The sequence below is a fragment of the Trichechus manatus genome, unplaced genomic scaffold, assembly GCF_000243295.1.
Source record: "Trichechus manatus latirostris isolate Lorelei unplaced genomic scaffold, TriManLat1.0 scaffold00170, whole genome shotgun sequence".
In the NCBI taxonomy this organism is placed as follows: domain Eukaryota; kingdom Metazoa; phylum Chordata; class Mammalia; order Sirenia; family Trichechidae; genus Trichechus; species Trichechus manatus.
In genome coordinates, this window is record NW_004444106.1 from 4,675,297 (window position 1) to 4,688,298 (window position 13,002).

Consider the following 13,002-nt stretch of genomic DNA (forward strand, 5'->3'; position numbering starts at 1 on the left):
CGTAAACATACATAAATGGCACACGTTTATGAACAATTTTCTATCTCCACTTAAAAGCAAAGTGATATACAGAATATAGCAGTGTACAAAATAATAAATTTGACTGTTTTAGTATACTGATTGCTAAAATGGGAGGATAAAGCTCTACATTTGTTGAGTTTTTGTTTTCTCATCTCATTCATGGTCTATCTCAGGAATTTTCAGTTTCTTTTCTGGTCTCTATTATTCTCCTTTGTCTGTCAGTGGAGGCTTTTCATTATGTTTACTAATGCCCCAAAGAGGAGCCCTGGTAGTGCAGTGGTTAAACACTTGGCTGCTAATCAAAAGATCAGCAGTTCAAACCCACCAGTCGCTCCACAGGAGAAAGATGTGACAGTCTGCTTCCATAAGGATTTATAGCCTTGGAAACCCTATGAGGAAGTTCTACTCTGTCCTGTAGGGTCCCTATGAGCTGGAATTGACTCGATGGCAGTGGGTTTTTTGTTTTTGTTGTTAATGTCCCAACCAACTTCTTCATCCTCGTCTCTGTTACTTGAGTACTGTTAGCTCTATACTGCTCTCCCTGGCAGAGAGGAACTATTTCCTGTTTTGGAAAGTCCATGTAGCCAGCCAAGTGCAGAGCACCTTGTATGCTTGTTAACATCTTGTTGCTAAAAATCTCACAGAACTGAAGGAGTATTCTATTTTTCTTTATTAACTACATTCTTTTCTTTCTGCTAATGTTTCTTACCACTTTCTTGGAAGGACCTGTCCAGTCTCTGTTTTTTAAACGTCTAAATACTTATGTTAGAAACAGAACATGATTTTAAAAATGTATATTTGTTGCTTCAAATTACAGGGTAACCAAATCGTAGAATCATGACCTCTTGGTTTCTTAATTCCTTATCCTTTCCATATTTAACTGGTTCTGGTCCTTCTACTCATTCCCCAATGTGTCTGTTATTCCCATCCTCTCTGTATGCCCCCTCTGTTGTTATTTCCCCTTCCTTTCTACTCTTTGCTTGCCCTCTCATTTTCCAACCCTTCTCCCTGTTGTCATTTTTTTTTTCCCTTTCCTCCTACTTTATCTCCAGTTAATATTGTGAAGTCATTTGCAGGCATGTAGAAGCTTCCTGGAAAACCATGTCAGTTGATTAACTTATGTGTTCAAAAGAAAAAGGTGCTATTTGTATTTTCTATTTATTGTGTCAGGTTGTGGAAACAGGAATGAGAATGAGGAGTCAACTTCAAAGACTAAAGTTGCAGAAGACTCAGCATCACATGGGGAAACAACAGGAAAAGTCCAGAAAGTGTTTGGAGAAAAACGTGAACAGCAGGGCAGAATAACAGAAAGGCAGCAGAGAAACTCAGAGGAGAAAAACGGAAGAGAGAAGAGAGATTTGGGGCCAGCTACAATCAAGGGAAAAAAACCCACCACAGGAGAGAGAGGCCCAAGGGAGAAGGGTAAAGGATTGGGAAGAAGTTTCAGTTTGAGTTCAAACTTTAATACCCCTGAGGAAGTTCCAACGGGAACAAAGTCTCATAGATGTGATGAATGTGGCAAATGCTTCACAAGGAGTTCAAGCCTTATTCGCCATAAAATAATCCATACTGGAGAAAAGCCCTATGAATGTAATGAGTGTGGGAAAGCCTTCAGTCTTAACTCAAACCTTGTCCTACATCAGAGAATCCACACAGGAGAGAAACCTCATGAATGTAATGAGTGTGGCAAAGCCTTCAGTCATAGTTCAAATCTCATTCTACATCAGAGGATCCACTCTGGAGAAAAACCTTATGAATGTAATGAATGTGGGAAGGCCTTCAGCCAGAGCTCAGACCTTACTAAGCATCAGAGGATCCACACAGGGGAAAAACCCTATGAATGTAGTGAATGTGGGAAAGCTTTCAACCGAAACTCATACCTTATTTTGCATCGGAGAATTCATACCAGAGAAAAACCTTATAAGTGCACTAAGTGTGGCAAGGCCTTCACCCGGAGCTCAACCCTTACTCTGCACCACAGAATTCATACTCGAGAGAGAGCCTCTGATTACAGCCCAGCCTCCCTTGATGCATTTGGAGCATTCCTGAAAAGTTGTGTGTAAAGGGAGAGTTTGTCCACAAGCCATTTCCCCCTTTTGTTTCTAAAATTCAGAGATGTATGCACATAGAGGAAAAAAAAAAAGCCTCAAAAATTTAAAAAAAATCAAAGTCACACTTAAAGGATCCTTATAGTTACATCAGCAGTGTTCTACCTTTGTGTAGTCTGTGGGCATGTAATTCTTCCACACAGCCCCTGCAGGGAAAACCTAGTCATATGGATAGTCCACATGATATTTCCACACAAGATAAAAGCACGCACACAGTAAAATGTCAAGCTTTTTAGTAATGAGGATACCTTTAAGGCGCCACAACCACAGCATACAAGGTGAAAGTCATTAAGATTGGCTCCGTGAAAGTGATACCAAGGTTAAGAAGCTACTTGCTGCAAACAAGCCCTACTTGGCCAACATCTTTCTCAAAGAAGAGGGACAGTTTTTAAAAATTACATTGGGACATGCTGCTCAAACTAGTTACATATACAGTAAGTTATATGTATGATCGCTGGTAGCCTACCAAAGCTATAGAAATCTAGGACTGCTGATCAGTATCAAACCAAAGATTTCTATCTCATCCTGAAAGGGGGTATGTGCACCAGTCTACAGTTCAAAAGGACTGCAACAAATGTAGATGGTTCTGTCCTCATCACTGAGGTAAATTCTACTGAAATGGGAACACAACTCAAAACAAAAAACTTCCCTTCTTGAAATCCCTAAAGCACGATAGCACTCCAAAATGCATTTCTCTACAGTTTAGCACTTGATTGTACGCTGTCTTTTAATCCTTAATTGTTTCACGTATGTAAGTTTCTATCAATCCGCAAGAGATGCTTCAGTTGTCAAGGGATATGTTTATATCCTTCACAGCACTGAGCACAGTGCTGCACACATAAGAGGCATTCATTATGACTGACTTTTGACAGAGCTTTCACATTTCTGATAAAGTCCTCTGAAATATAGTAACCTGGCCCAACTTTTCTGAAGAGTACCATCAGTGTCGTGAGACATGCTAAAGCTCTAGGATCTAATGCTAATTTTGTCCTAAATATAAAGGAAAGATGCTGGTTAGCTGCCTGCATAGACTTTTTCTAAACATGGATCGGTGAGTAAATACCACAAGATGGCAGAAAAAATACGAACATTGACGAAGGCCATTTTTCTGACATCTTTCTGCGGCAAAGATTTTAGCCAGAATTCACTTCAGTCAGCTGCTGAACAACGTGATGATTTGGGTACTTTGTGAAACATTTGTAACTGTAGACAATATAGTTCAGAAGATAATTTTTTTTTCTTTTGCTTTTCAGAAAAAGGAAAGTTGTAGGGAGCCTTTTCTCCACACTTTTCTAGAAACTTTGCAAAAGCATTTGACATCCTTACTTGGCAGTTACTAAACATGTTTTGTTGCTCTGCGAAGTTCATCAGCGTAACAAGATGTGGTTGGTTGTATCGTAGTTACAATGCAGTATCTTTTCTGTTTCTCATCACTAAAGACTGAGGTGAAGTTATAAAACTAATCTTTCCATCATCTGAGCAGGAGGATGCAGTTGGCTGCCTAGAAGCTAATAACGGAAACTTCCATGTACACACAGGAGACCCAAGTATCATGGGCTATATAGGTAGTCATCTGGCCTTGGGTAGAGGTGCCTCTGCTCATGAAGACAAGCAAATGATTATGGGAAACCCCGAAGAAACTTAGCAACATAGACTAATAAACCTGAAGACTGTCATGACCCCATAACTGGTGAACCCCACATAGTCTGAGATTTTCCCTCAAGAAATAAACTATAACTTATCAGTTTGTTCAGTGACCAACAACTAAAAAGTCCATGAGGCAGCATGGCTTCATGGGGAGCCAATGAGGTGAGGTCATATGTGGTCTCGGGCTTCAGACCAGATAGAAGTTCTGCACAGCAGTAATTCTTTGGCCTCTCTTTGGCTTCATAACGTAAACCAACCACAGCTTCCCTATAGCTTCCAGGCAGTTCCATCAGTGTTGCCTGGGAAACCTCAAGTAGTCAGCCAACTAGTTATCAGAATATTTCTGTCCATCCAGTTTAAGAAAAACAGAAGAGATACTCCAAAAGAGTATACCTAAGTAACTTTTTATAGTAAAATGGAGGGGAAGAGATACTCTAAGGATTTTCTTCAAAGAGTAAGCCACAGTGATGGTTGCATAGAAAACCGCTGCTGTTTTTGAGCAAGGACTTTTGCCTGCTAGGAGGCAACTGAGAGAGTAGGGATGTGCATGTTAACTCCAGGCACTGGTCAAAGCACTGACTTCCCTTTGTTCTTAGTAAGAAAGAACTTTGGTTGGTCCCACATTGGCCTGGTTTTTTTTTCATTTTTTTAAAGCCACAGCTATATCCTGACATCATAATTCATCTGTATTTGTCTTTTAAATGAAAGTTGGTTAAATATGACCAGTGTCCCCCACATTCAATTCCCATTTTATTGGGACACTGTATTGATTTTGTGGGATAGCCACTGGAGTTGCTTCAGATCTTCAGCTGCTGCACTTTGTGAAGAAGCTGTTTGAAGTTGTATTTCTGAGAAAAATCTCAGGCTGCGACTGTTTATTAAAACTGTTTCCGTTGCATTTATGATCAGATGCTCAGTGCAAAGTGTAACTGGGTCATGGTCAAAAAGGCTTGCAATGCCTAATTAGTGCTCGGGATAATCATTCAAAAATTTGAAGTCTGTTAACAGTTTTAAGTGCTCTGTAGTTATTCATTGACATGCTAGTTGACCTAATGGAAGTTTTTGAAGGGTTTAAAAAATATACCCCACCCTTGCCAGGAAGAGAAGTAAAATTCTTCAGGTTGTGGGATACTTGTTTGTTTCTACTGCAGCCTGGCCGACAAGGCTAAAACCTGAGAATACAGATGTGTGAGGCATCTTGATATGTAAGGCACTTAATATTTTATTAAAAGCATAAAAGTAAAACTGCTAAATATGTGCAGAGATATGGACATGTTATGTGGAACAGTCCACATGTTACATACATCAGAGAATTCATTCCGGAAAAGAACCTCTTAAATGTGATGAATGCGGCAAAGCCTTTAATCACATTTCAGTCCTTAGCATCAGAAAGCTTACATTGTAAATAAACTTTATTAATGTTATGTGTGAGAAAAAATTTCACATAGAGCACTCATTGCATTGGACAGCAAATGAATTCCATCAGTATATTCTAATCATGTAATGAATTTCAGAAACACTGCAGAGGGAGCTCAATCTTCACAACTCCAGAGAATCCACAGAAGAAGAAAAGTATGGAAATGCTAAAGAAATAGCAAAACGTACAACTTCTTGCAAAAATTGTTCATGTGGGGTACTTTACACATTTCGTGTGGCCATACTGTCAGTGTCTGTTTTGTACCTCCAACTTCTGTTCTATAAATTCCCTGTAAACATGTTATATATTTTAATCTATTTGACAGAACATATCACTCCAAAAGAGTGACTAGTGAAGAAACTGGTGTGGTTATAGATGAAAAGTCAGTTCCACAGAACTGAGGAGGGGGAAAATGATAAGCTTCATAGTTTGATGCTTATCAAATCAAGAGGAGAGATTAGTAAATTCATTAGGAGAGACAGGGCACTGAAATGGAACAATTCCTGTAAACATGTACAGCTTCCTGAGAGTTTTCTCATCAAAACCAGGAAGAGGAGTGAGAGGGGCTTCTCCACCAATTGAGAGCAGGGAACATGCTGGAAAGTCCAGTGGGACCACTTGACCAGATTCTATAAACCATAGTCCTGCTTCCCCTACTGACTCAAATCTTCATGCTTAGAAAATTTGGGATAAGAAGACATCCAAGGGGGCTTTTTCCAGGAAGATAAGCACAGATGCATCCAGTTCTGGCATTGCAAGAAGTTTTTCTGATAAGGCAGAAGAAGCAATTTTGTAATATTTTCTTTGGCTATGTTCCTGTATACTTTCTCCAGGTTTCTGAGTATTAGGAGAGAGCACTTATTAACATTCATAGCTATGGGTTTATTTTTTTTTAATTTTTATCCTAAAGTCATCTTTATTCCAGTGTCTAGCCATTGTAATCTACTCATCCAAAGTTAATGAGGCTCAACCTGCCGTATTCATAGAAGACTCTGTGTGAATTGGAGTAACAGTATTAATATGTAGAAAAACAGAGGCAGCAGTACTTGCCAGAGGAGCCATATTTTTCTACATCCTACTCTGAGCAACTTCTGAGAAATATTTATGAAGGGCTGGGGCTCCCCATCTAGAAAACTAAATGAAGCTCTGCAAACTGCTAAGTAAAGTACAGAATCAGAGAAAAGGAAATTCAGATCTTTTCATAGAAATAGATTTTTTTAATTTCAGTTACTCCTGAAACATTTAAGTAAAAGCATTGTTGGAAAAGTTTTCCCAACATAGGTTGCACTTTTAGAATGGACACTACATTTAAAAGCAGTAACTTATTTTGCTATTCAGATTAATTTTTTTTTTTATTATATCTGAAAATGAAATTATCTGTTTCACTTTTTAAAGCTTTGTAAAACAAACTTGAAGTTACAGGGAGGTAAGCCATCTCCAGTTCTGAGGCCAAACAAAAATTTGGGGAATACTTTTGACATCCCGTAATACAGAATGTCTTAACATGACAACTTGGTTTCATACCATCTGGTTCTATTTCATATTGGACACCACAAAACTCATACTTTTCTCTGTTATCGTGAAACAGTGGAAGGTGAAGAGCAGACATTATGTAGACTTCTAAACTCTGGTCTGCTGTACTTTAACAGCTTTATTTTTTTAATCTTGGAGATTTCTCACTGCTATTTACTAAATAATCATGACTCATCATACAATAATCAGCAGAGTTAATCTTTAAATTTTCTCCCTTCACCAAGCACTCCTTAAGCTGTGAGGCTGAGTGTTTGAAGATCTGAAGAGTGAGATCTGTGAGTGATTGGAAGGTGGTACTGAAACTTGGATTTCATTCCAGTTTCAGATTGGAGTTTTATGTTCCTTTGGTCCAGGGAAGGGACCAGGCAGCTGCAGTAGTCCAAAATCACTTAGTCTCCAACAAGGTTAGGTGCTTTGGGAGGGGAAAGAGGAAGGAGGGTTGTTAACAATAACAGGGAGGCATGAGAAGGAGAGAAGAGAAATTTGGGGGGTTGTGTTGGGGTTAGTGCTAGCTTGCCTCCCTCTTCACCTCAGCCAGCTGAACAGCATTTAGCTGCTCTTTAAATTTTTAATCTACCCTAGCAAGGAGAAAGCATGTTAGACTTAGAAATGCTTCTGCTAGTAGCAGGGGTTCTTATTTGAAAACATACATGAGGAGGGTGGGGTGGGAGGAAGCAGATTGTGATTATGCAGGAAAATCTCGTTCTAAAAATACATGAGTTTAGGGGTAAGGGGTGGGATGCAAGCAAAATCAGTAATTATTTTAAAATGAGCATATGTATTTTTATTAACTTTTAGTTAAATATAGATTATTACCATCAGGTCAACATGATAAGCCTAAATCTATATAGAGAAAGCTAACTCAGGCATTGTCTTGTTTATTGTAGACTGGGTAAGACAACCTTTCCTGGTTTTTCAGTTCCCTGTTTCTTAGTTTAGAAAAAATTAGACCAAAAGAAGAAACTTAATCTTTGTATACCTGCAGAATTAAATTATTGCTGTTAAAAAACTGGATTTTTTTTTTCATTTCAGTAGTCTGAAGAGTCCAGATGCTTGGTAGATGTTTAATAAATGATTTTTAAATTAAATGTGTTCATTTAAAATCCTCATAACCTTTCTAGAAACGTTTCTTTTGATAAATAATGGGATCTTAGAGGGAAAGGTTTTTTTGCTTGTATGTTTTAAAGCTAGGGAACTCTCACATTAAAAATAATAATTTAAAACCTTGATGGGGGCCTAAAATTTCAATGATAAGCAAGAGAAGTGGCAGCAGAATAAAATTTATACTCACTTATAGTCAGCAGTCCATTTTAGGAGACCAATGGTGTCTGAAAAAGAAATGTTAGAGTAGTGAGGTTAGGGAAGAAAATTGTGGGGACTTGTAATAAATACTCTCTTTATGTTGTTTCTCTTCTGGGTCATGGTAAAACAATAAATTATCATCTCTAGGTGGCAATAATTGTGTTTGTTCTTTGTCCTTGGTTGCATAAACACACATATTTTGGGTAAAGAGAAAAATACAACTTCCAAGTTAAAAAACCAGAACTGCCCGCAAACAAAATCCCTGCACAAATGAGCATTTTTTCTTTGTTTTGTTTAAGTAATTTCACAGACGCTCCCTGTGAAACACTGCCTTGCAGCTCTAGGTAGCTTCTTAGAGAGCACAGGATGAAAAAACCTTGGTTCCCATGGAATAAAGTGGTTTTTTAATTATCCTAAAGGATGTAATTTTTTTTTGGAATCTCATAAGATGGAACCATTAAAATGACCTTTGATCAGTTTATGAAACTGAGAAAACCACTTAAATGGTAGGTGCAGCTTGTAATCTGATAGTTAAGACCTTCAAACTGTGACCTTTAACCTAATAACCTTGTTTTGTTATTGCATGATATATTGAAACCAACTCAGTTTGGGGTTTTGTTTTTTCTTTTTAAATAATTTACTTATTCACCCTATTTAAAAACTAGAACATAGGTGCTAAGTGCTTTGATTTCTTTTTCAGTATCCTTATGATTGGCATACTAATCCCTGCCCTGCTTGTTTTCCAGGGCTAGGGTGGAATAAAGGAGTCCTGGGTGGTGCTCAACTACTAACCAAAAGGTTGGTGACTTGAGCCCGCCCAGAGGTGACTTAGAAGATACAGCCTAGCACTCTGATTCTCAGAGGTGACAGCCTTGAAAACTGTGGAGTGCAGTTCTACTCTGCAACACATGGGTCGCCATGAGTCAGTTGACTCAAGGACAGCATGTTTTAAGGTAGAATAAACAAGTTGAAAAAGGTGGTGGTGGTAGCTACCATCAAGTTGGCCCCAAGTCATGGCAGCCCCATGCACAATGGAACAAATGCTGCTGGATAGGTTGTGGATTGGACCATTGTGATCCATAGAGTTTTCACTGACTGGTTTTTTGGAAGTAGATTGCCAGACCTTTCTTCCTAGTCTGTCTTGGTCTGGAAGTTCCACTAAAACCTGTTCAGCATCATAGCGACACACAAGCTTCCACTGACTGACAGGTGGTGGCTGCGAATGAGGTGCATTGGCCAGGAATCAAACCTGGGTCTTCTGCATGGAAAGCAAGAATTCTACTGAACCACTTAGCAGGTGTCGTCACGACTAAATCCTGGTTCAGGTGAACTTCATTCACCCTATTCAGTCCAACTGTCTCAGCCTATCCCCCCAGAGAGCAGAACCTGAGATAAGGGCTTTCATGCAGTTTGTTATAGAAAATGATCCTAGAGAACAGGACTGAGGGGCAGGGTGGACAGAAACAGGGAAAGAAGTCCAGTATCTGGGTGCATTATTGAACTTGGTCATGGATTTAGACAACTGGGGCATAATGTCCCATGACCGTATGGGATCAATGTAGGTGATAAATTACAATGGAAGAATAATTAAACTTATAAAACAAGACAAGGAATGGGGTCTTAAAAGCTCGTGAGTGGCTATCTAAGATACAATTACTGGTCTCTACTCATCCAGAGCAAAAGAGAAAGAAGGAAACCAAAGACTCCAAGAAGAAACTAATCTACAGGACAAATAGTCTACATGAACCACAGCCTCATCTACCCTGAGATCAAAAGAACTAGATGGTGCCCGACTACCACTACCAGCTGTGTAATCAGGGCCACAACAGATGGACCCTGATAGAATGGGAGAAGAAGGTGGAGTAGAAACTCAAGTTCCTAAAAATTAAAAAAAAAAAGGCCTACTGGGCTGGTTGAGACTGGAGGACTCCCCGAGACTACTGTCCTGATACACTCTTCAAACCTTGAATGAAAACTAACCCGAGGTCATCTTGTAGTTAAACCAATTGACTCAAAAAATATCACCCGTAAGTACTGTGCTCCTTTAAAAATATCACCTATATGAGACAATTACTTTTAAAACAAAGATGAGAATATAAGGGCGCAGGGAAGCTAATGGAAATGGAACCAGAAGAGACATAATGAGAATGTTCATGCATTGCGAAGAATGTAACCAATGCCACTGAACAACTTGTGCAGAATTTGTTGAATGGGAACCTACACTGCTGTGTAAACCTTCACTGAAAACAATAAAATGTTATTAAAAGAGGACAAGGAACAATGAAGTAGTAGAAACTTGGTTGCTGGCATGAGTCCTGGTTTTAAAATCCAGCTCTGCCATTTATCGGAAGATGGCAACCCCTGCGGTTGTACAGTGCACAAGTTGCACAGTTGGCCCTAGTGGAAGCCACTGTGGGAAGGAAGACCCTTCTTGTGGAACCAGCCAGAATGGGTCACTGCATCCATTCAGGCGTTGAGGTAAGGCTGGGCCCCCCCTTGAGTATTTTGCACGGGGGAGAGCTGGGCCAGATTCTCTCTGTGATCGCCTTCCACTCTGAGATTATGCAAATCTTTTCCCGGTTCTTTCACAAACAAGGGAGAACCTACAATTGTAGGGAAAGATGAGGTCTTGGCAGGACACCTTACCCTCCCTGATTAAGAAAAAGGCAAGTGGCCCTCCAGATAACGGCAGAAAAGAAAAAGCATCTGTCATAGATGGAGCCACATCCATCCCTGGGGGCTAACATTAAAGCAGAGCCAAGAGTATAGAGTTTTGAGGATTAAAAATTGTCTGTATAGCTAGTTCACAAAGCACTCTCACATACATGATACTTCTCCCAACCCTTTATAAAGTTGTTGTTAGGTGCCATCAAGTCGGTTCAGACTCATAGCAGTCGTGTGTACAACAGAAACACTGCCCGGTCCTGTGCCATCCTCCCAATCTTTGTTATGCTTCAGCCCATTGTTACAGCCACTGTGTCAATCCATCTCATCAAGGGGCTTCCTCTTTTTTGCTGACCCTCCACCAAGTATGATGCCCTTTTCCAGGGACTGTTCCCTCCTGATAACACGTCCAAAGTTAAAGTTGTTAGAGCAGGTATTATGCCCATTTTCCAGACAATCACGTTGCATCTCCAAACCCTCAAGTCTCATTAGCAACAGAGCTCCAGTTACAAGCCATAGGGTTGTTTAACTACACCACTCCACCTTTTTTTCTCTTTTCATTTTCTTTAGCAAATGTCTTTATAGTGTCCCGGTATGCTGTATGTGTGGACAGGGGTGAATTATCCAACTGCCAAGGTAAGCACAGTGCTTACTTTGCTTACCAAATCATCTGTAGTGAACAATTTGACATTTTTTCACCACATCAAAGATTTTGCTTCTAGGTATGGCTGGCATCTCTTTCCCAACCCCACAGCACCTTCCTGCAGAATCAAAGCCTTTTTTCAAATTTACAATAAGCAAGTAAACTTGAAACCCAGTAAGCAAGTTAAACACAGGCTTACTTGTGTAAGACGTGGTGAAACCCATGTGAAATTGTTCACTACAGACAATAAGCACAAGTAAGCCGGCCCTTACCATAATCCGCCCCTGCGTGGCGTCATTCAGACTCAGACCCCATAGGACGCCATAGGGTTTTCAAGGCTGTAAATCTTTATGGAAGGCTGCCACATCTTTCTCCCGCTGAGCTGCCAGTGGTTTCCAACTGCCCCACCTCTCCTATAGCAGCCAACTGCTTAACCACCGCGCCACCAGAACTCCTAGAAGACTTCCCAAAATCCTAGATGGGCCGAGGTAGACTAGGCTTGTGACGCATTTCCGGTTGCGCCAACGCGGTGATGCGCGTTGTGAGGCCTGAGCATTCGGAGCGACTCTGACTCACGGTGAGCCAACTGGTCCCCGGTTAGCCTGGTGGACCGGAGAGGGAGTTTCGGGCTAAATGTGGAGGGAGGGGCGGGCTTATCAGCGGTGGAACACACACCCCTACCCACGGGCCACGAGAGGGCTGGGGGAGGAGCCACCTCTCCCTTTCCAGCCCTAGGTGGCGGGAGACGGGTCATTGTATAATACTACCACCACCATAACCCCGGGGGGTTAACAGATGAAACCTTGTCTCTTTCACTTTCCAGAAGTTTGTTCGCTTCTTGAGCAGAGCTATCTGCCAGGTTGACCCAGGCAGCCTTCTCTTTTGCCTGGCTCTCCACAGGAAGTTCACACAAGTCTAATTGGTGAGAACAGGCCCAAAGGATTGGGAACCTCCTGTGAGAAGCTGAATCTCATTGGAAGTACTGGGTGATGTCCGGTTCAGGAAGAAAACAGTCTCCTTGGCTTTGTTCAGATTAGAAAGCATACACATAACAGGGATCTGCTCAAGTTTGTAAACACAGCTTTACAGAAAGGTGATGTGGTGGGTGAGGTACCAGGTAACCAGGACTTCAATCGATTAGTTGTGGTTCGAACCCCTGCTAAGAATTTGCATTTCCACTCCAGAATCACAATCTACATTTTAACAAGATCCCGGAGTGATTCCTATGTGTAATAAATTTTGAGAACCACTGCTCTACTAGTGGTTCTCAGAATTGCTCCTTAACCAGCAGCGTTAGAATAGCCTGGAAACTTGTTAGAAATACAGATTCTCAGCAGGTGTTCCAACTGGACTGAACCCGTTCCAAGCCCTGCAGGAAACCCATGTTATGTTAAAAAAAAAAAAACCCAACAGTGAAAGAGCTGGATATAAACTGGAGGAGAAAAGAATTGGGAAGCAGACAGTTGTTTTCAGGTATTGGAAGTCTGCTAATGAGAAAGTATTGGTCTAAGCAACTAAGATCAGTGAATGTAGACTGTAAAGTGATGCAGAATTTGGTTCAGTTTAAGAAAGACCCTATAACAATTAGAACTGTCCAACAGTAGAATTCTGTGCCTCAAGAATTATTAAATTTGCCTGCCTAGGAGTTTTCAGGTACAGACTGAGTG

General features: G+C 40.6%; 1 protein-coding gene across 4 annotated transcripts in view; it reads left to right on the forward strand.

Moving 5' to 3' along the window:
* ZKSCAN1 (zinc finger with KRAB and SCAN domains 1) overlaps positions 1-13,002 on the forward strand; it is a 46,440-nt gene that overhangs the window by 13,107 nt on the left and 20,331 nt on the right. For 2 of the 4 annotated variants that reach the window (XM_012558502.2, XM_023741056.1), the window contains exon 6: positions 1,192-7,749. In XM_012558502.2, coding sequence (XP_012413956.1) covers positions 1,192-2,084 — 893 coding nt within the window. In that variant the 3' untranslated portion in view covers positions 2,085-7,749. Of the gene's footprint in view, positions 1-1,191; positions 11,913-13,002 lie in introns of those variants that run through there. The other 2 variants (XR_002825665.1, XM_023741059.1) reach the window with 2 other exon arrangements.